Source organism: Asparagus officinalis, chromosome 8, assembly GCF_001876935.1.
Source record: "Asparagus officinalis chromosome 8, Aspof.V1, whole genome shotgun sequence".
In the NCBI taxonomy this organism is placed as follows: domain Eukaryota; kingdom Viridiplantae; phylum Streptophyta; class Magnoliopsida; order Asparagales; family Asparagaceae; genus Asparagus; species Asparagus officinalis.
The window spans coordinates 121999389-122012412 of record NC_033801.1 but is presented as its reverse complement, the minus strand read 5'-3'; the positions used below and the strand labels follow the sequence as shown (position 1 = coordinate 122012412).

General features: G+C 35.5%; 1 protein-coding gene across 2 annotated transcripts in view; it reads right to left on the bottom strand.

The window, feature by feature from the left end:
- The window catches only part of LOC109820502 (importin subunit alpha-1b-like), a 5275-nt gene extending 792 nt beyond the window's left edge, over positions 1–4483 (bottom strand). For both annotated transcript variants that reach the window (XR_002241868.1, XM_020386656.1), the window contains exons 1-10: positions 4188–4483; positions 3987–4083; positions 3224–3315; positions 3014–3145; positions 2125–2310; positions 1865–2028; positions 1699–1777; positions 829–957; positions 539–666; positions 68–446 (exon numbers count right to left, since the gene is read on the bottom strand). Coding sequence is in view for 1 of the 2 variants with exons in the window: in XM_020386656.1 (XP_020242245.1) it covers positions 71–446; positions 539–666; positions 829–957; positions 1699–1777; positions 1865–2028; positions 2125–2310; positions 3014–3145; positions 3224–3315; positions 3987–4083; positions 4188–4388 (1584 nt within the window). In the remaining variant the exon portion in view is untranslated. The remainder of the gene's footprint in view (positions 1–67; positions 447–538; positions 667–828; positions 958–1698; positions 1778–1864; positions 2029–2124; positions 2311–3013; positions 3146–3223; positions 3316–3986; positions 4084–4187) is intronic.

Here is a 13024-nt window from a genome sequence, read left to right as displayed (position 1 = left end):
ATAGTAATGATGCATGTAGTCAAAAAAACTAATAATTGAGCGATTAAATCATCTAAATCCATCTTACCATTCAACCAAAGTTGAACCCGCCAGAAGGAAGTTGAATCTCCAAGTGGCCAAAGTTGAATCCAGTTCGAGCATCATCCCCTTGGGACGTGATTTCAGCTTCATCTTCCTCCAACCAATAGGTTTCAAGGATCTTCACAGCCTTCTCATATATTTCATTGTTATCATGGCTCTGCAAATTCTCAATCTTATCTACACCCTCAGCGTCACCAATAAGCTGAACATAGGGATTCACTCCTCCAGTGATTCCTTTGTTTTTCTCAGCTTCACCAACTCTCAGAATGTTTTCAAGTCCTTCAAGACAAACACTAACAATTACTGGATCTGGGCAAGCGAGAAGATCACACAAGGGTCTAATACACCCTTGGCTCACTAGAAACCTGTAGCCATAGTAAAGCAGAAAAATATGTTAAAGCTAAACATAAATCAGTGACAAAACATATTGACATAAAAGTCATGCTAGTATACATACTTTAGTTGATCATGTGTACCACCCGATGTAGCGTTTGAGATTGCCCATGCTGCTTCTTTTTTAATATCAAACTCTGCAGTGTGCAGTAATTGAACAAGAGGACCGACAATATTTGCATCAATCACAGCCTGTTTACCAAACCACAAGGAAGTAAGAGTCCAGATTAAAAAAGCTCAGCACCAACCCAAATAACATAAATGCAATACAATTCTATTTTTAGGAATGCAAGAAACCACGGAATTCTAATCCCGATCAACAAAAGAGCAGTATCTAATCTTTTTCATGTATACCTGTATCTGATCCTTGTTTCCAGCTGTTATGTTTGAAATGGTCCAGCAAGCTTCTTTCTTGATGCTTTTCTTGTGGGAGTTCATTAAAAGTTGGTGAAGACAAGGAAGTATTTGATGATCGATAATGAGCTGAGCATATAACATATTAAGATATCATCACATAGCAGACAGATTGGTGGAATAAAACTAAAAGGATATATATAAGCTAATTATATGAAATGTAATGATGAAATTTCATTGTTCAAGTGTTTAAGAGAATCTTCTCGGATAAGTGAAAAGCTCATGCGTGTTCTACAAAACCTCATAAAGTGTGATCTTTAAGTGCTTTCTCCACAACATGCATTGTTTCAAGTAATATTTACCATATACAATTGTGGTTCTATTCTAGAGGAGAACACAATGAAGGAAAGAAAAACAGAACATCGTAATACCAATTGGTTCTCTACAGCATATAGAAAGGATCAAACTACTGCACTAAACGCACAAATTTTTAAGCAAGCAATAACCGACTAAACAAACAAGCACATAGTGAAAACATTTGCTTTTTATTAATTCAAAATAGCAAACAGACAAAGAGATGTAAACATCACAACTTAATTCTATATTCGGTTTATTGGTTAGCCACATATAAAAAATGAACTTGAACATTTACCATCAAAAGAAGATCAAATCAGCATACACGAAAGTGATAGTGCCTTTAGAATTAATAAAATACTCATTTGAGATGAGAATAGCTGTGTGAAAACATCATATGTCTACCACCCAAACAAGACCCATAGCATTACTAGATCCTTAAACATGCGTTCACCTATTAAATCAAGCAGACAATAACCAGTGCATAAAATTAGTGGTGTTTCTTTTATTTTATACCTGCGTCTGTACATCATCCCCAGTAACTAAGTTACCCACAGTACGCAGAGCAGGAATAAGCACCACATGTGAATGAAACCTACACGCCATCATCAAGAGCATCAGGGCTCATAAGAGATACCTTGAAAAATCCAAACATTGTAACTTAACAGAGACTAGTACATACAAAAGCAGTTCCACAAGCCGAGGGCAAATGCCAGCATCAATTACTGCTTGGATTTTGTCATTTGTGCCATCAGACAAGTAAGAAAGTGCCCAACATGCATCAGTCAGAACTTCGTCATCATTCAATTGAATAAGATATGCAAGGGCCAGAACAGCTGGTCGTGTCTGCATAAAAATACAACCAAGAGCATTTATATGGACATTTTTAGCACATTCAAAACTACATATATAGAAAAAAAAATCATAAAATAGACAAAACACCTGCGCAAAAGCTGGTTGAGGCTTCCACCTGCAGAAATTGGACAAAGTCCATGTTGCATTCCGCAACATTGAGAGCTTGGAATACTCATTTAACTGAGCCAGGAGGGCGTTCAGTGCCCCATTTGCAAGGACAAGATCACGGCATTTTGGTGAATCACCAGCTATATTGCCCAATGCCCATAACGCCTGCAATTTGTAATAGAGAGAGGGGAAAAAAGATCAAAACAAGATCACATTCCTTATTGCCTCTTAAAAAACCAAACATTATCAGATAACTGCATCAAATGTAAAGTTTAAATGAAAACCCATCAGCATCACACAAATGCCCACACATACATCAATGTATCACTGTCAGGAAAACTATATATGAAACCAAAATTATGTCGGGAGTACAAAGTCACAGTATAATATACTGCATATTGACAATAGAAGCAAAACTACAAAAAATAAACAACAAGCAATATAAGCAGAACTACAAACAGTACAAATTCCCAAAACGACAAGCAAAATCACAACGATTTTGCAATCTCCAAATTACCAACAAAAGTTAAACTATGCATCGTGATGAATAAACTCCTACAGAAGCCAATATATCACACTAGATAAAAGCTGCATAACTGACAGATTACATCTTGTTTATATCATTAAGAAACCAAAGCTAACAGGATCTGAGAAAAGTACTTAAATATAAATTAAAAACTGTTACAATCCAGTTTAATTATAGGTATAGGAACATTATGGGTAGATATAGAACGTCAGAACCACATGCCATCTGACAGAATTTCTTAAATATAGATTAAAAATGCTACACCATCCTATTCAGGAATGTTGTGGGTATAAACTAAAAGATAGCGGAAATTCAATAGCACAATAAAGATAACTCATATACCTGCTCACGGACATCATCACTTTGGGAACCAAGCAGCTTTATGAATATTGGAACAGCCCCAAGATCAATCACGACTTGGGTGTCCTCTGATGTACCAGAGGCTATGTTTGTAAGTGCCCAAGCAGCTTCGAACTGAACAAACATTAAGATCTAGTTTAAAAGAAACAAAACTTATGAGGACAAAATTCACAAATATAAAACCAACAAGACCTGAAGTTGGGGGAATTCCTCCCTAATAAGAAACTCAACGAAACGAGGAACAGCACCAGACTGGATGACCTCCTCTATTGGTGGGCTTCTTTCTGGTAAAAGGAAAAAAATCCAAACACAAACAAATATCAACAACTTCAACTATCTTTCAAAATCCACATTAAAAGTATAAGCTCAAGCTCAACAAAACACCACTGATATTCCCTGGTCTAGTAGCCAATGAACAGCACATCAAAATATTGGCAAGAACTTCTCTACGTAAGGCATAAATTAATTCCTCTTAATTGTAATGTATACAATGATTCATCAATAGTCCGACCAATGAATGAATATGAACTTGATACTAAGAAATAACTTAATTCCTCATGGAAGCAACATACATAGCTATTTCATCAACAATCCAATCAACAAACGAATATGAACTAATAGTACGACATAAATCAATTCCTCATGAAAGTAATGTAAATTCATCAACAATCCAACCAATGGATGAATATGAACAAATGGCAATTTATAAATGAATTCCTCATTAAAGTAATGTTTATAGTAAATTCATCAATAACCCAATCAACGAATATGAACTAACCCCTATGGACAGAAACTTATTATCACTTCATTCCAATATTTATACTTAACTCAAGGCCAAATAACAATCATGATTAATCAGTTCAATGCATAAACTAGAAATAAAAAATAACAATAATAACCAATCAATAGCTAAACAAACAAATTCAAGAAGATCAAATTTCAACAAATGCCGTACCTATCGACAGCAATTGTCTGAACTGAGTCGTCGCCTCGAGCTGCACCTTCGGATCCTCCGAATAAACTCCCGCCATCATCACCGCCAAGCTCTCCAACTGAACGCATAGCCAAAGAAATCATCAAATAACCCCAATAACACCTCAAAAAACCTAAAATCACAAATCCAAGACCCAAACAAACAAACAAACCCACCGATTACCTTCTTCTCGATCGCCGAGACCTGAGAGAACGCTTGCGATTGCATTCCCTCTCTCCGCTTCTTCATCAGATTCTCCTCTCGCTTGCTCTTTCGAATCTCCACCATGTTGTCCTCTCGTCGCCGGCGGCCCTCGTCGGCGTCGACGGCGAACTTGTACCGATTCCGGCGGACCTCCGTTCTCTCGCTTGCACGCAGAGACATCGCTGATCGATAGAGGCCGCAGTAGAAACCCTAGAGATTTTGATTGTTGAGACCCTAGAGGGGTTTTGGAGACGAATAGAGGGAGGTTTTGGGAGAATCCCTGAATCGGGAAAAGAATTTAAACGGGGAGGGATTTTTATAGATTTTGTTGTCGTGGGGCCCAGAGAAACGGATTGAGATCCTCTACTAATGAGGACCCTTTCTAATATCTCCTAATACAATCTTGGCCTTTGATTTATCAATCAAAGACCAAGATCTCATCATGAGCAAAAGTAAGGGGTCCCCCTACTTTTGCTCATGAGTAGATCTTGGCCTTTGATTGACAAATCAAAGGCCAAGATCTCTTTATTAGAAAATATTAGTAGAGGATTCATTAGTAGAGGATCCCAATCCCAGAGAAACGCTTCTCCTGATTACCTTAATAAGGCCCATTAAGAAATTCCCATGGCCCAAGTTTGTCAAACAATGGGCCGGGCTGTAATGAAATTGGCTTAACCACAGAACCTTTTAAGTTGGGGAGTTTTATTTCTAGGCTTATCTGTTTACTCAATTTTACACCTATAAACTCAATCATTATTATTACTTGTATCTTTAAATCCAATTCACTTTTTATATTTGTCTTTAAACCCAATTTCTAAAATACAATACTTTACTTTCATAAGTGGGCCTCCTAAGTTTTTTCTTAAATTCCAATTATAACGTTTCACATTTTATCTCATGTATGTGGTCCCCTTTAAAAAATTAAAAAATAAAGAAAAATGGAGAGAGAGAGAGAGAGAGAGAGAGAGAGAGAGAGAGAGAGAGAGAGAGAGAAACGGGGGTTTCCCCTTCTTTGTGAATGTGTAGATTTAATGTAGTTGGTTATTCTTTTATAGGCAACAAATCAACAACTTGAGCTTGTTTACTTATCCAATCCCTTCGATACAATCTCTAGGCCAAACTGCCAAAGCATACAAAATCCAACCAAGTCTCTTGGCTCATGATGAGTAGTATCCACAATCTAGAAGGGAAAGAAAGTCTTATACATGGCCCTCTAACGAAGATGAAATAGGAATTTAAAATATATATAAAGAAGATTAGCGTTGGTGATTACTTTGATGTAATAACAAGTATAATGGTGCTGTGGTTTGATTGATATTTATTATATTGACATTGTATACTAATTATAATAATTTAGGATTGACGGTGAGACATATTAGTCATGATTTTTTTTTACAGAGGACTTCTATGAGATTTTTTTCCCCCTTCTCGTTTTGCAATATAATACTACTCTTTAGATTTAGGGCTAATTGCTCATAAACTCTCCGCACTACCACATTGCATCAATTATTACCCATTAAGTAGTTTATGTCAGGCAAACCGTATTTAAAACTGAGCATCATTAGAGATTTGTGACAAATAGAATGTCTATATTTTCAGACCCTCCCTCCCTTCTTTACTATCCACATCATCTATCCTACAAATTTTTTTCCTAAAAATAGCATACCATAACAAAGAGGAACCGCGGAGGGCAACAGGCGGTTAGCTCAGCTATAAGAGATTATTCATCTAATATTTAACTTAAAAGGTTATAAGTGACACAACATGTCGGCAAGGAGCGAGATCTATGTGCAAACAGTCATTATAAGTTTTTTTTTTTTAAAGACAGCACTAAAAGTTGCATATTTGTTTGGGTTCAAACCCCTGCCGACCTCAGAGCTGTCCTTGCCGAAAACTTGAATGAGCTTTGCCAACCTCTAACGAAACACTCCATTTTCTTCCCCAAAACAAGGGAAGGCTCACTCACCGACTGGATTCAATGGGCAAAATAACCAAAGTGGGCCTGAGGCTTGATTTACATTTGCTTCTACTCTCTAGCCACGCCAGTAAGTTTTCCTTCTCTGGTGAATTGCATGTGGCCCATATTTGCACGTCTGAACCCTAGCCTGATGATTGAAATAGACCGTACGCAAAAGTTAAAAGTTTTGCTCCAATTCAAATTCTTCGTTTTCATCGCACAAAAAGATTTGGATTATCTCCGCTTGTTGTCATGATTGGATGTCCGAATCCCGAGTACAAAAGCCATCTCTGAATGCCAATTAGTATACTACTTATAAAAGAGAATACTCATGTCAAAACTTTTAATTTTCCTTGCTAATTATATCATTTATTTATAAAACTAATGATCCACAACCTCTCATTAACTATGCACCTCTTCATTTTCTCAAATTATTTGGTCATTCACTAGAATATATTAATAATTTATAATGATAACAAAATCCGTAAATATATGATAATTTATTATAAATAATTATTAATGATATAAAATAGTAAAAGTCATTTATTTAATAAATTAGTTCACATAATTATAATTATTAATAATAGTATAAATAGGGGTTACTTCTTTATGTCGTAAATGATATTACCTTGTTGGGTTTAGAACTAGCAAGCTGTGGGCTAGAACCGGCTATATACAAACTAGAACTAGGGTAATAGAAGCTAGAACTAACGTAGAAGCTAGAATTAACAAGTTTGCTTGTCAAAAACGCGGGCTTGGTTTAGAACTAGCATGGTGTGGGCTAGAACTGGCTGTATACAAGGTAGAACTAGGGTAATAGAAGCTAGAACTAACTCGAGGGCTACTAGAACTAACACGATAGCATCTAGAAATAACATATCATTAGGTATAACTATTATTAAATATAATTAACAATGATTTATAAAAACATGATTGTATCCTCATTTATAACAACGATTTATAACTACCGTCCCAGCTTACAACGATTTTTGGTAATTAAATATTTTTTCAGCCTATTTTGCTAATTAAGTTTTAAAAATTGTCTATTTTAAAAATTTGTTCGAAATTAAAATACAAAAAAACTGCGCACATTAGGTTTATTGTAAATTCAGCTTCCTCCAAAAAGGCATGGATGTCTCGTGAAAGTGGAAAAATGGGGACAACTTTTGACTATTTTATAAAATTAAATCGTTCATTTATTTGTAGCTGGTCAAACATTTTTTCCTTTCTTCTTCTAGCTAATGGATTAATGCTCTGTGCGTCTCGACGACGACGATCTATGGCGGGAGAGCGGCGGCGATCTACGGCGACGAGGACGGGTGAGGGGAGGGGAGGCAGCGACGAACTCGAGGGGAGCATTGGGGGCCTGAGCGGAGGCGGCAACGGCGAGGAGGGCGAGGGCCAGGTTGACGAGCTTGAGAAAACTCTTAGTTTTAGAGAGAGAGAGAGAAGATGAGAGAGAAAGATGATATAATTGCTGGGTCTGAGAGATTGAGGAGAGATGATAAGGATAATTTGGGGATTTTAGCTTTGCTGGCATGTAATAATTGATAAAAAAGAGCTACAGTACAAAGTGTCACACATCAAGGGGTTGATTCACATGGGGAAAACTATGAGGGGCCTCGTCACATGAAGTTTCTGCTTTTGGGGCCTGTACACATTTTTCCCAAAATATTTAGATCCATGAGATTTATGAGACATATACTTTTCTCTTCTTTTTCCCAAAATATTTGGTCACTCGCTAGAACATATTAATAATTCATAATGATAATAAAGTTAATAAATATATTATAATTCATTATAAAAGAATTATCAATTGTAATAAAATAGTAAAATTATTTATTTAATAAAATATTGTACATAATTATAGTTATTAATAATAGTATAAATAGGGGTCGATTCTTTACATTGTAAGGGATATCACCCTTTTCGATATTATAATATCATCTTTGTAATAAAAATTGGACATTATGAATTAAAAATATTTTTATTTAGAAAAGTTACTTTATATAAAAATATCAAAATTTTAAAATCTATGAGTCATTCACTTTTTGTTGGAAAGTAAATGTCTCATAACTTTCAAGGATACAATATTTTTATATAAAGTACTTTTCCTAAATAATAGTATTCTTAATTTATACAATCCAATTTTTTATTACTAAAATGATATTAATTATCGAGCAATGTAATATTCTTTACAATATAAAGTCATATAATATTAAACTTACTACCATTATTTAAGTAATATTGTAATAATATATGTCCATAGCATAACTATTTAATAATATAAATGGTTTAATTATATCAATAGTGTTACTTAAACTTATGATTACATTATTATTTAATAATTATATTCCTAAATAAATTATTTAATAATATAATAATAAGCTAATTTAAATAAATATTAAATATATGTTAATAATAGTATAAGTTTTAATTATAGTATAACTTAAATGTTTTTAATCATAGCGCAATTAAATAACTTTGTATAAGGTTTATATATAATTTATTAAACAATATCATATTAAATACAACAACATGTCCACGTGCAAAGCACATGCATTAAACTAGTTTTTATAAAATTTGCATTAAATTTGGGGTTATTCAGATTTAAACCTGGATTGCTCTGAAACCACGTGAAAGTCCTTAAACATTGCACCAAAACTCCAAAGTTATGGTAAGAATTGAGATTCGTATTTTATATTCTAACAAGGTCTAGTTAAGATACAAGTCACATATCTTCGACATAAATTTCAAATTGGTTTTTGTATATTGATCAAAATTGACCCACGCAATGTCGTGATATTTGCATGAAAACAACTAAAAGTACTTGGTTTTAAAACACGCCATATATATCTAGCATTTAAGAAAAACTATAGCAAGCAATAACAAGAAATAATAATTTACACCATATATCGAGTTGTTGAAATATAAAGTGAGTTAAAAATAACTTTGTTTGGTATTTTGTGTTTAAGATTAATTTTAAAAGCGAGTGGATTAAAAATTAAATGGGTGTAAAGCTTTTGGTTTATGGATAATTTTTTTTTGGAGGTGGATGGTTATAAAATTAAATAGGGATAAAACTTTAGGTTTATATATTAAAAATATGTCCATGATACCATGACATTAGCTTGAAAAAAGCCAAACAAATAGTATAAGCATTTGATTAAAACTATACACTGCATACATAACAACTTAGAGAAAACTATAAAAGTTACGGTGTAATATAGTAACTTACACTCTATACCAAAGAGTTAAAATACAAGTGAGTTTGAAAATCAATTTAGAAAAATATTTTGGAACTAAGAGTAATTTTGGATATGGGTAAGATTTTTAAAATATGTGGAGCTAAAATTTTGGGTTTGTTGGTAAAAATCTTTTTTGGAAGCGTATGACTTTCACGTAAATTGCACTAGAACTTTGGATTTATAGCCAATAAAAATAGAAAAATACATTTAAACATTTAATTTAAACTACATTATATGCTTAACCACTTAGTTTGCAAGTTATAACAAAAAATTTGCAACTCATAATTGTTAGATAGCAGGTTATTTGGCCAAACAGGATTCCTAGTCTGTTTTGGTTTTTGGTTTTTTAATTATTGGATTCCTAGTCTATTTTGGTTTTAGGGTTTCTATATATGTAGAACGTTTTAGAAGAGATTGGTAGAGAGAAAAGTGAGTCTTTTGAGAACTTTGAGAGGAAGATTATTGTGAGGGAGTGAGAGATTGTTGGTTAGGGTTATTTTGAGTGTTTGAGAGTTATAACCCATTGTTTTTCTCCTCCATATAGTAAAAACTCCCCATCCTCTCCTCGTGGACGTAGGTAATTTATCAAACCATGTAAATCTCTGTATTTGTGATTGGTTTGTACCGTTCATTTGTGAATTGTACTCGTTGGTTGTTCTCCTCCCGTTGCTCGCCGACTCGTGTAGGTGTTTGATTTGTGAGCACGCTTCCATCGACTCGCAACAATTGGTATCAGAGCCTAGGGTTTCAGACCTAGGATTTGTTTTGGGTGGAGAAAAATTCGTTGTTGGAAGCTTGGATATTGGAGATCTAGGTTTCGATGGAGATAGCTTTGCGGAGTTTTTCGTTGAAGATCTCGCCTTCCTCGTGTGGTTCGGTGATCATGTTGGAATCCTATATAGGGTTTAGTTGGATAATTTCACAAATCTATCAAGTTTGAATCTTCCCTCTACAACTCGGAGTTAGCAAGCAATGGCAGGAGATAGTGGTGAAAGTAGCAAGGTTGCAGTGAGTACAGTTCAGGTTGCATTTCAAAATACGAAGATCAGTATTGTGAAGTATGATGGAAAGATCAAGTTTGGGTTGTGGATGAGTGATGTGCAAGATGCATCGAATGCTTAAAATTTGGAAGAGACTATTATGACTCATGAGAGGCCACCGAAGTATGATGAGGCGATATGGGAAAAGATAAATCAGAATGCTTGTGGGGGTAATAAGATCTGTTTTCGTCGAAAGTTGTTTTCATTGATGATTCCATTAAACTTAGATTGTTTACAGAAAATTACAATGAAAAATTGAGAAAATTACAACTCTCTTGAAAAATAACACAAAAATCGTTTATCGATTCTTGTTTTGTGGGACTTTGCCTGTGCCGGGAGTGCTTTGACTCGTGGACCGCCAAATCACAGATCGTGAGGGGGGCTTAATGATTCTTCCTTCGTTTATCGAAGTGAGAATTTGAAACGAAGATTTTATCAAAGTAAGACAATCGTTCTTCTTAAGATCAAGTCAAAGCTCGAATCTTAAAGAATCACACCAAGCACTCAAGTCTGCTCTCTCTCTACTCTGGATTGCTCAATCAAGTGCTCGATCTCTGATGCTCTCTAATCAGCCCCCCCGGATGCTCTCTAATCAACCCCCTTTTGTAACCATTGTCCCAATACCTAAATATCATCCTTTTATGATGTTAGTGGGTCTCCTTTCAGTTTGTAACCATCTCCCCACGTTTATGGTTGATCTCAAGTAGTTATGAAGCCAAAAAACCGTCAAAAAATGTGTTGTAACCAACTCTATGGTCGAGACAGTGAAGTCTGTCTCGTACTTCCGAGACAGTTTGTACTATCTCGGGTATTTTAGCTCTAACTCCCTCATCTGATATCAGAATGAGATGATCCAAGATGCGTTGGAAAGCTGACGAAGAGATCTACAACTTTTGTCTTTTGACATTCTTCATATTTGATGTGATACAGTCATGACTGTCTCACATTCCGAGATGGTGAAGTTTATCTCGCACTTCCGAGACAGTTTGTACTATCTCGGGTATTTTGGCTCTAACTCCCTCGTATGATATCAGAATGAGATGATCCAAGATGCATTGGAAAGCTGACGAAGAGATCTACAACTTTTGTTTTTTGATATTCTTCAGATTTGGTGCGAGACAGTCTTGACTGTCTCGCATTCCGAGACAGTGAAGTCTGTCTCACACTTCTGATACAGTTTGTGTTGTCTCGGGTATTTTAGCTCTAACTCCCTCGTCCGATCTCGGAATGAGATGATCTAAGATGCGTTGGAAATCTGATGAAGAGATCTACAACTTTTGTCTTTTGACCTTCTTCATATTTGGTGCGAGACAGTCATGACTGTCTCGCATTCCGAGACAGTAAAGTCTGTCTCGCACTTCTGAGACAGGATGTGTTGTCTCGGGTATTTTAGCTCTAACTCCCTCGTCTGATCTCGGAATGAGATGATCCAAGATGCGTTGGAAAGATGATAAAGATATCTACAACTTTTGTCTTTTAACCTTCTTCATATTTGGTGCGAGACAGTCATGACTGTCTCGCATTCCGAGACAGTGAAGTCTGTCTCGCACTTCCGAGACAGTTTGTGTTGTCTCGGGTATTTTGGCTCTAACTCCATCGTCCGATCTCGGAATGAGATGATCCAAGATGCGTTGGAAAGCTGATGAAGAGATATACAATTTTCCATAGGCAAAACACTCATAGAGTAGATGAAACACACATGGTACTTCATCCTTTTGTGGATAAAGCACAACTCCTGGTTGAGTTGTTCCTTTATCGTTTAGCATGTTTCACAGACTCGTACGTTTTGCCGACTTATTTCATGTGCTTTTTAGCTTCTCTACAATATCAGATGATCTCCTTTGACTCAGATAATCCTCCTTAACTCGGATAGTAACATTCATCGTCTTTTTTTTATCTCGAGCTATATGCGAGAACCTATAGACGGTTTTTTATGCCTACAGATACCCCCTCCAAAGTATTTCAGCCTCATTCTTTTATAAAAGAGGCTGGAATAATTTAGATATGATACGTCTGGCCATTAATTCGTTGGCTTCTTTATCTTTTAGTCTACTCAGTGCTTTGTAGAATAGCTAAAATTCTTCCGGTGTTGCGTTTATCGCTTGACCGTTGTCAAAGTCTTGAACTGAAACTGATGTTTTGATTTGTGAATTAGCTCTTGTCATTGAACTGATGTTGAACTAATTTTCTTCATTAAGAATTCATATCTGGATCGCAATTGAATCCCCTGAGATCATCCATTGGACTTTTTTCCTTAGCCTTATTTTGGCAAAAATCATTGACGCGTTGGCAGGCATTAACACAATTTATCCTCGTGTGTTTACTGGAGTCTGCACAATTTAAACTCTTAAAACGTTAGAGCATAGCGGTCTTGAGTGTTGAGGCTGCAGGACCAATTGTTCAGGTCGGTTCATCTGCAGATATGAATTTTATCCTAAGTTTGTCAGATACTCAAGTCACGAGACCAACTAATAAAGCTGGTGCGTCAGTGATTATCGTATTTATAGGATTTTTGGCAAACCCTCAGCCATCAAAGGGTTTGAGAAGCCTTTACCGATTACCGTTTGAATC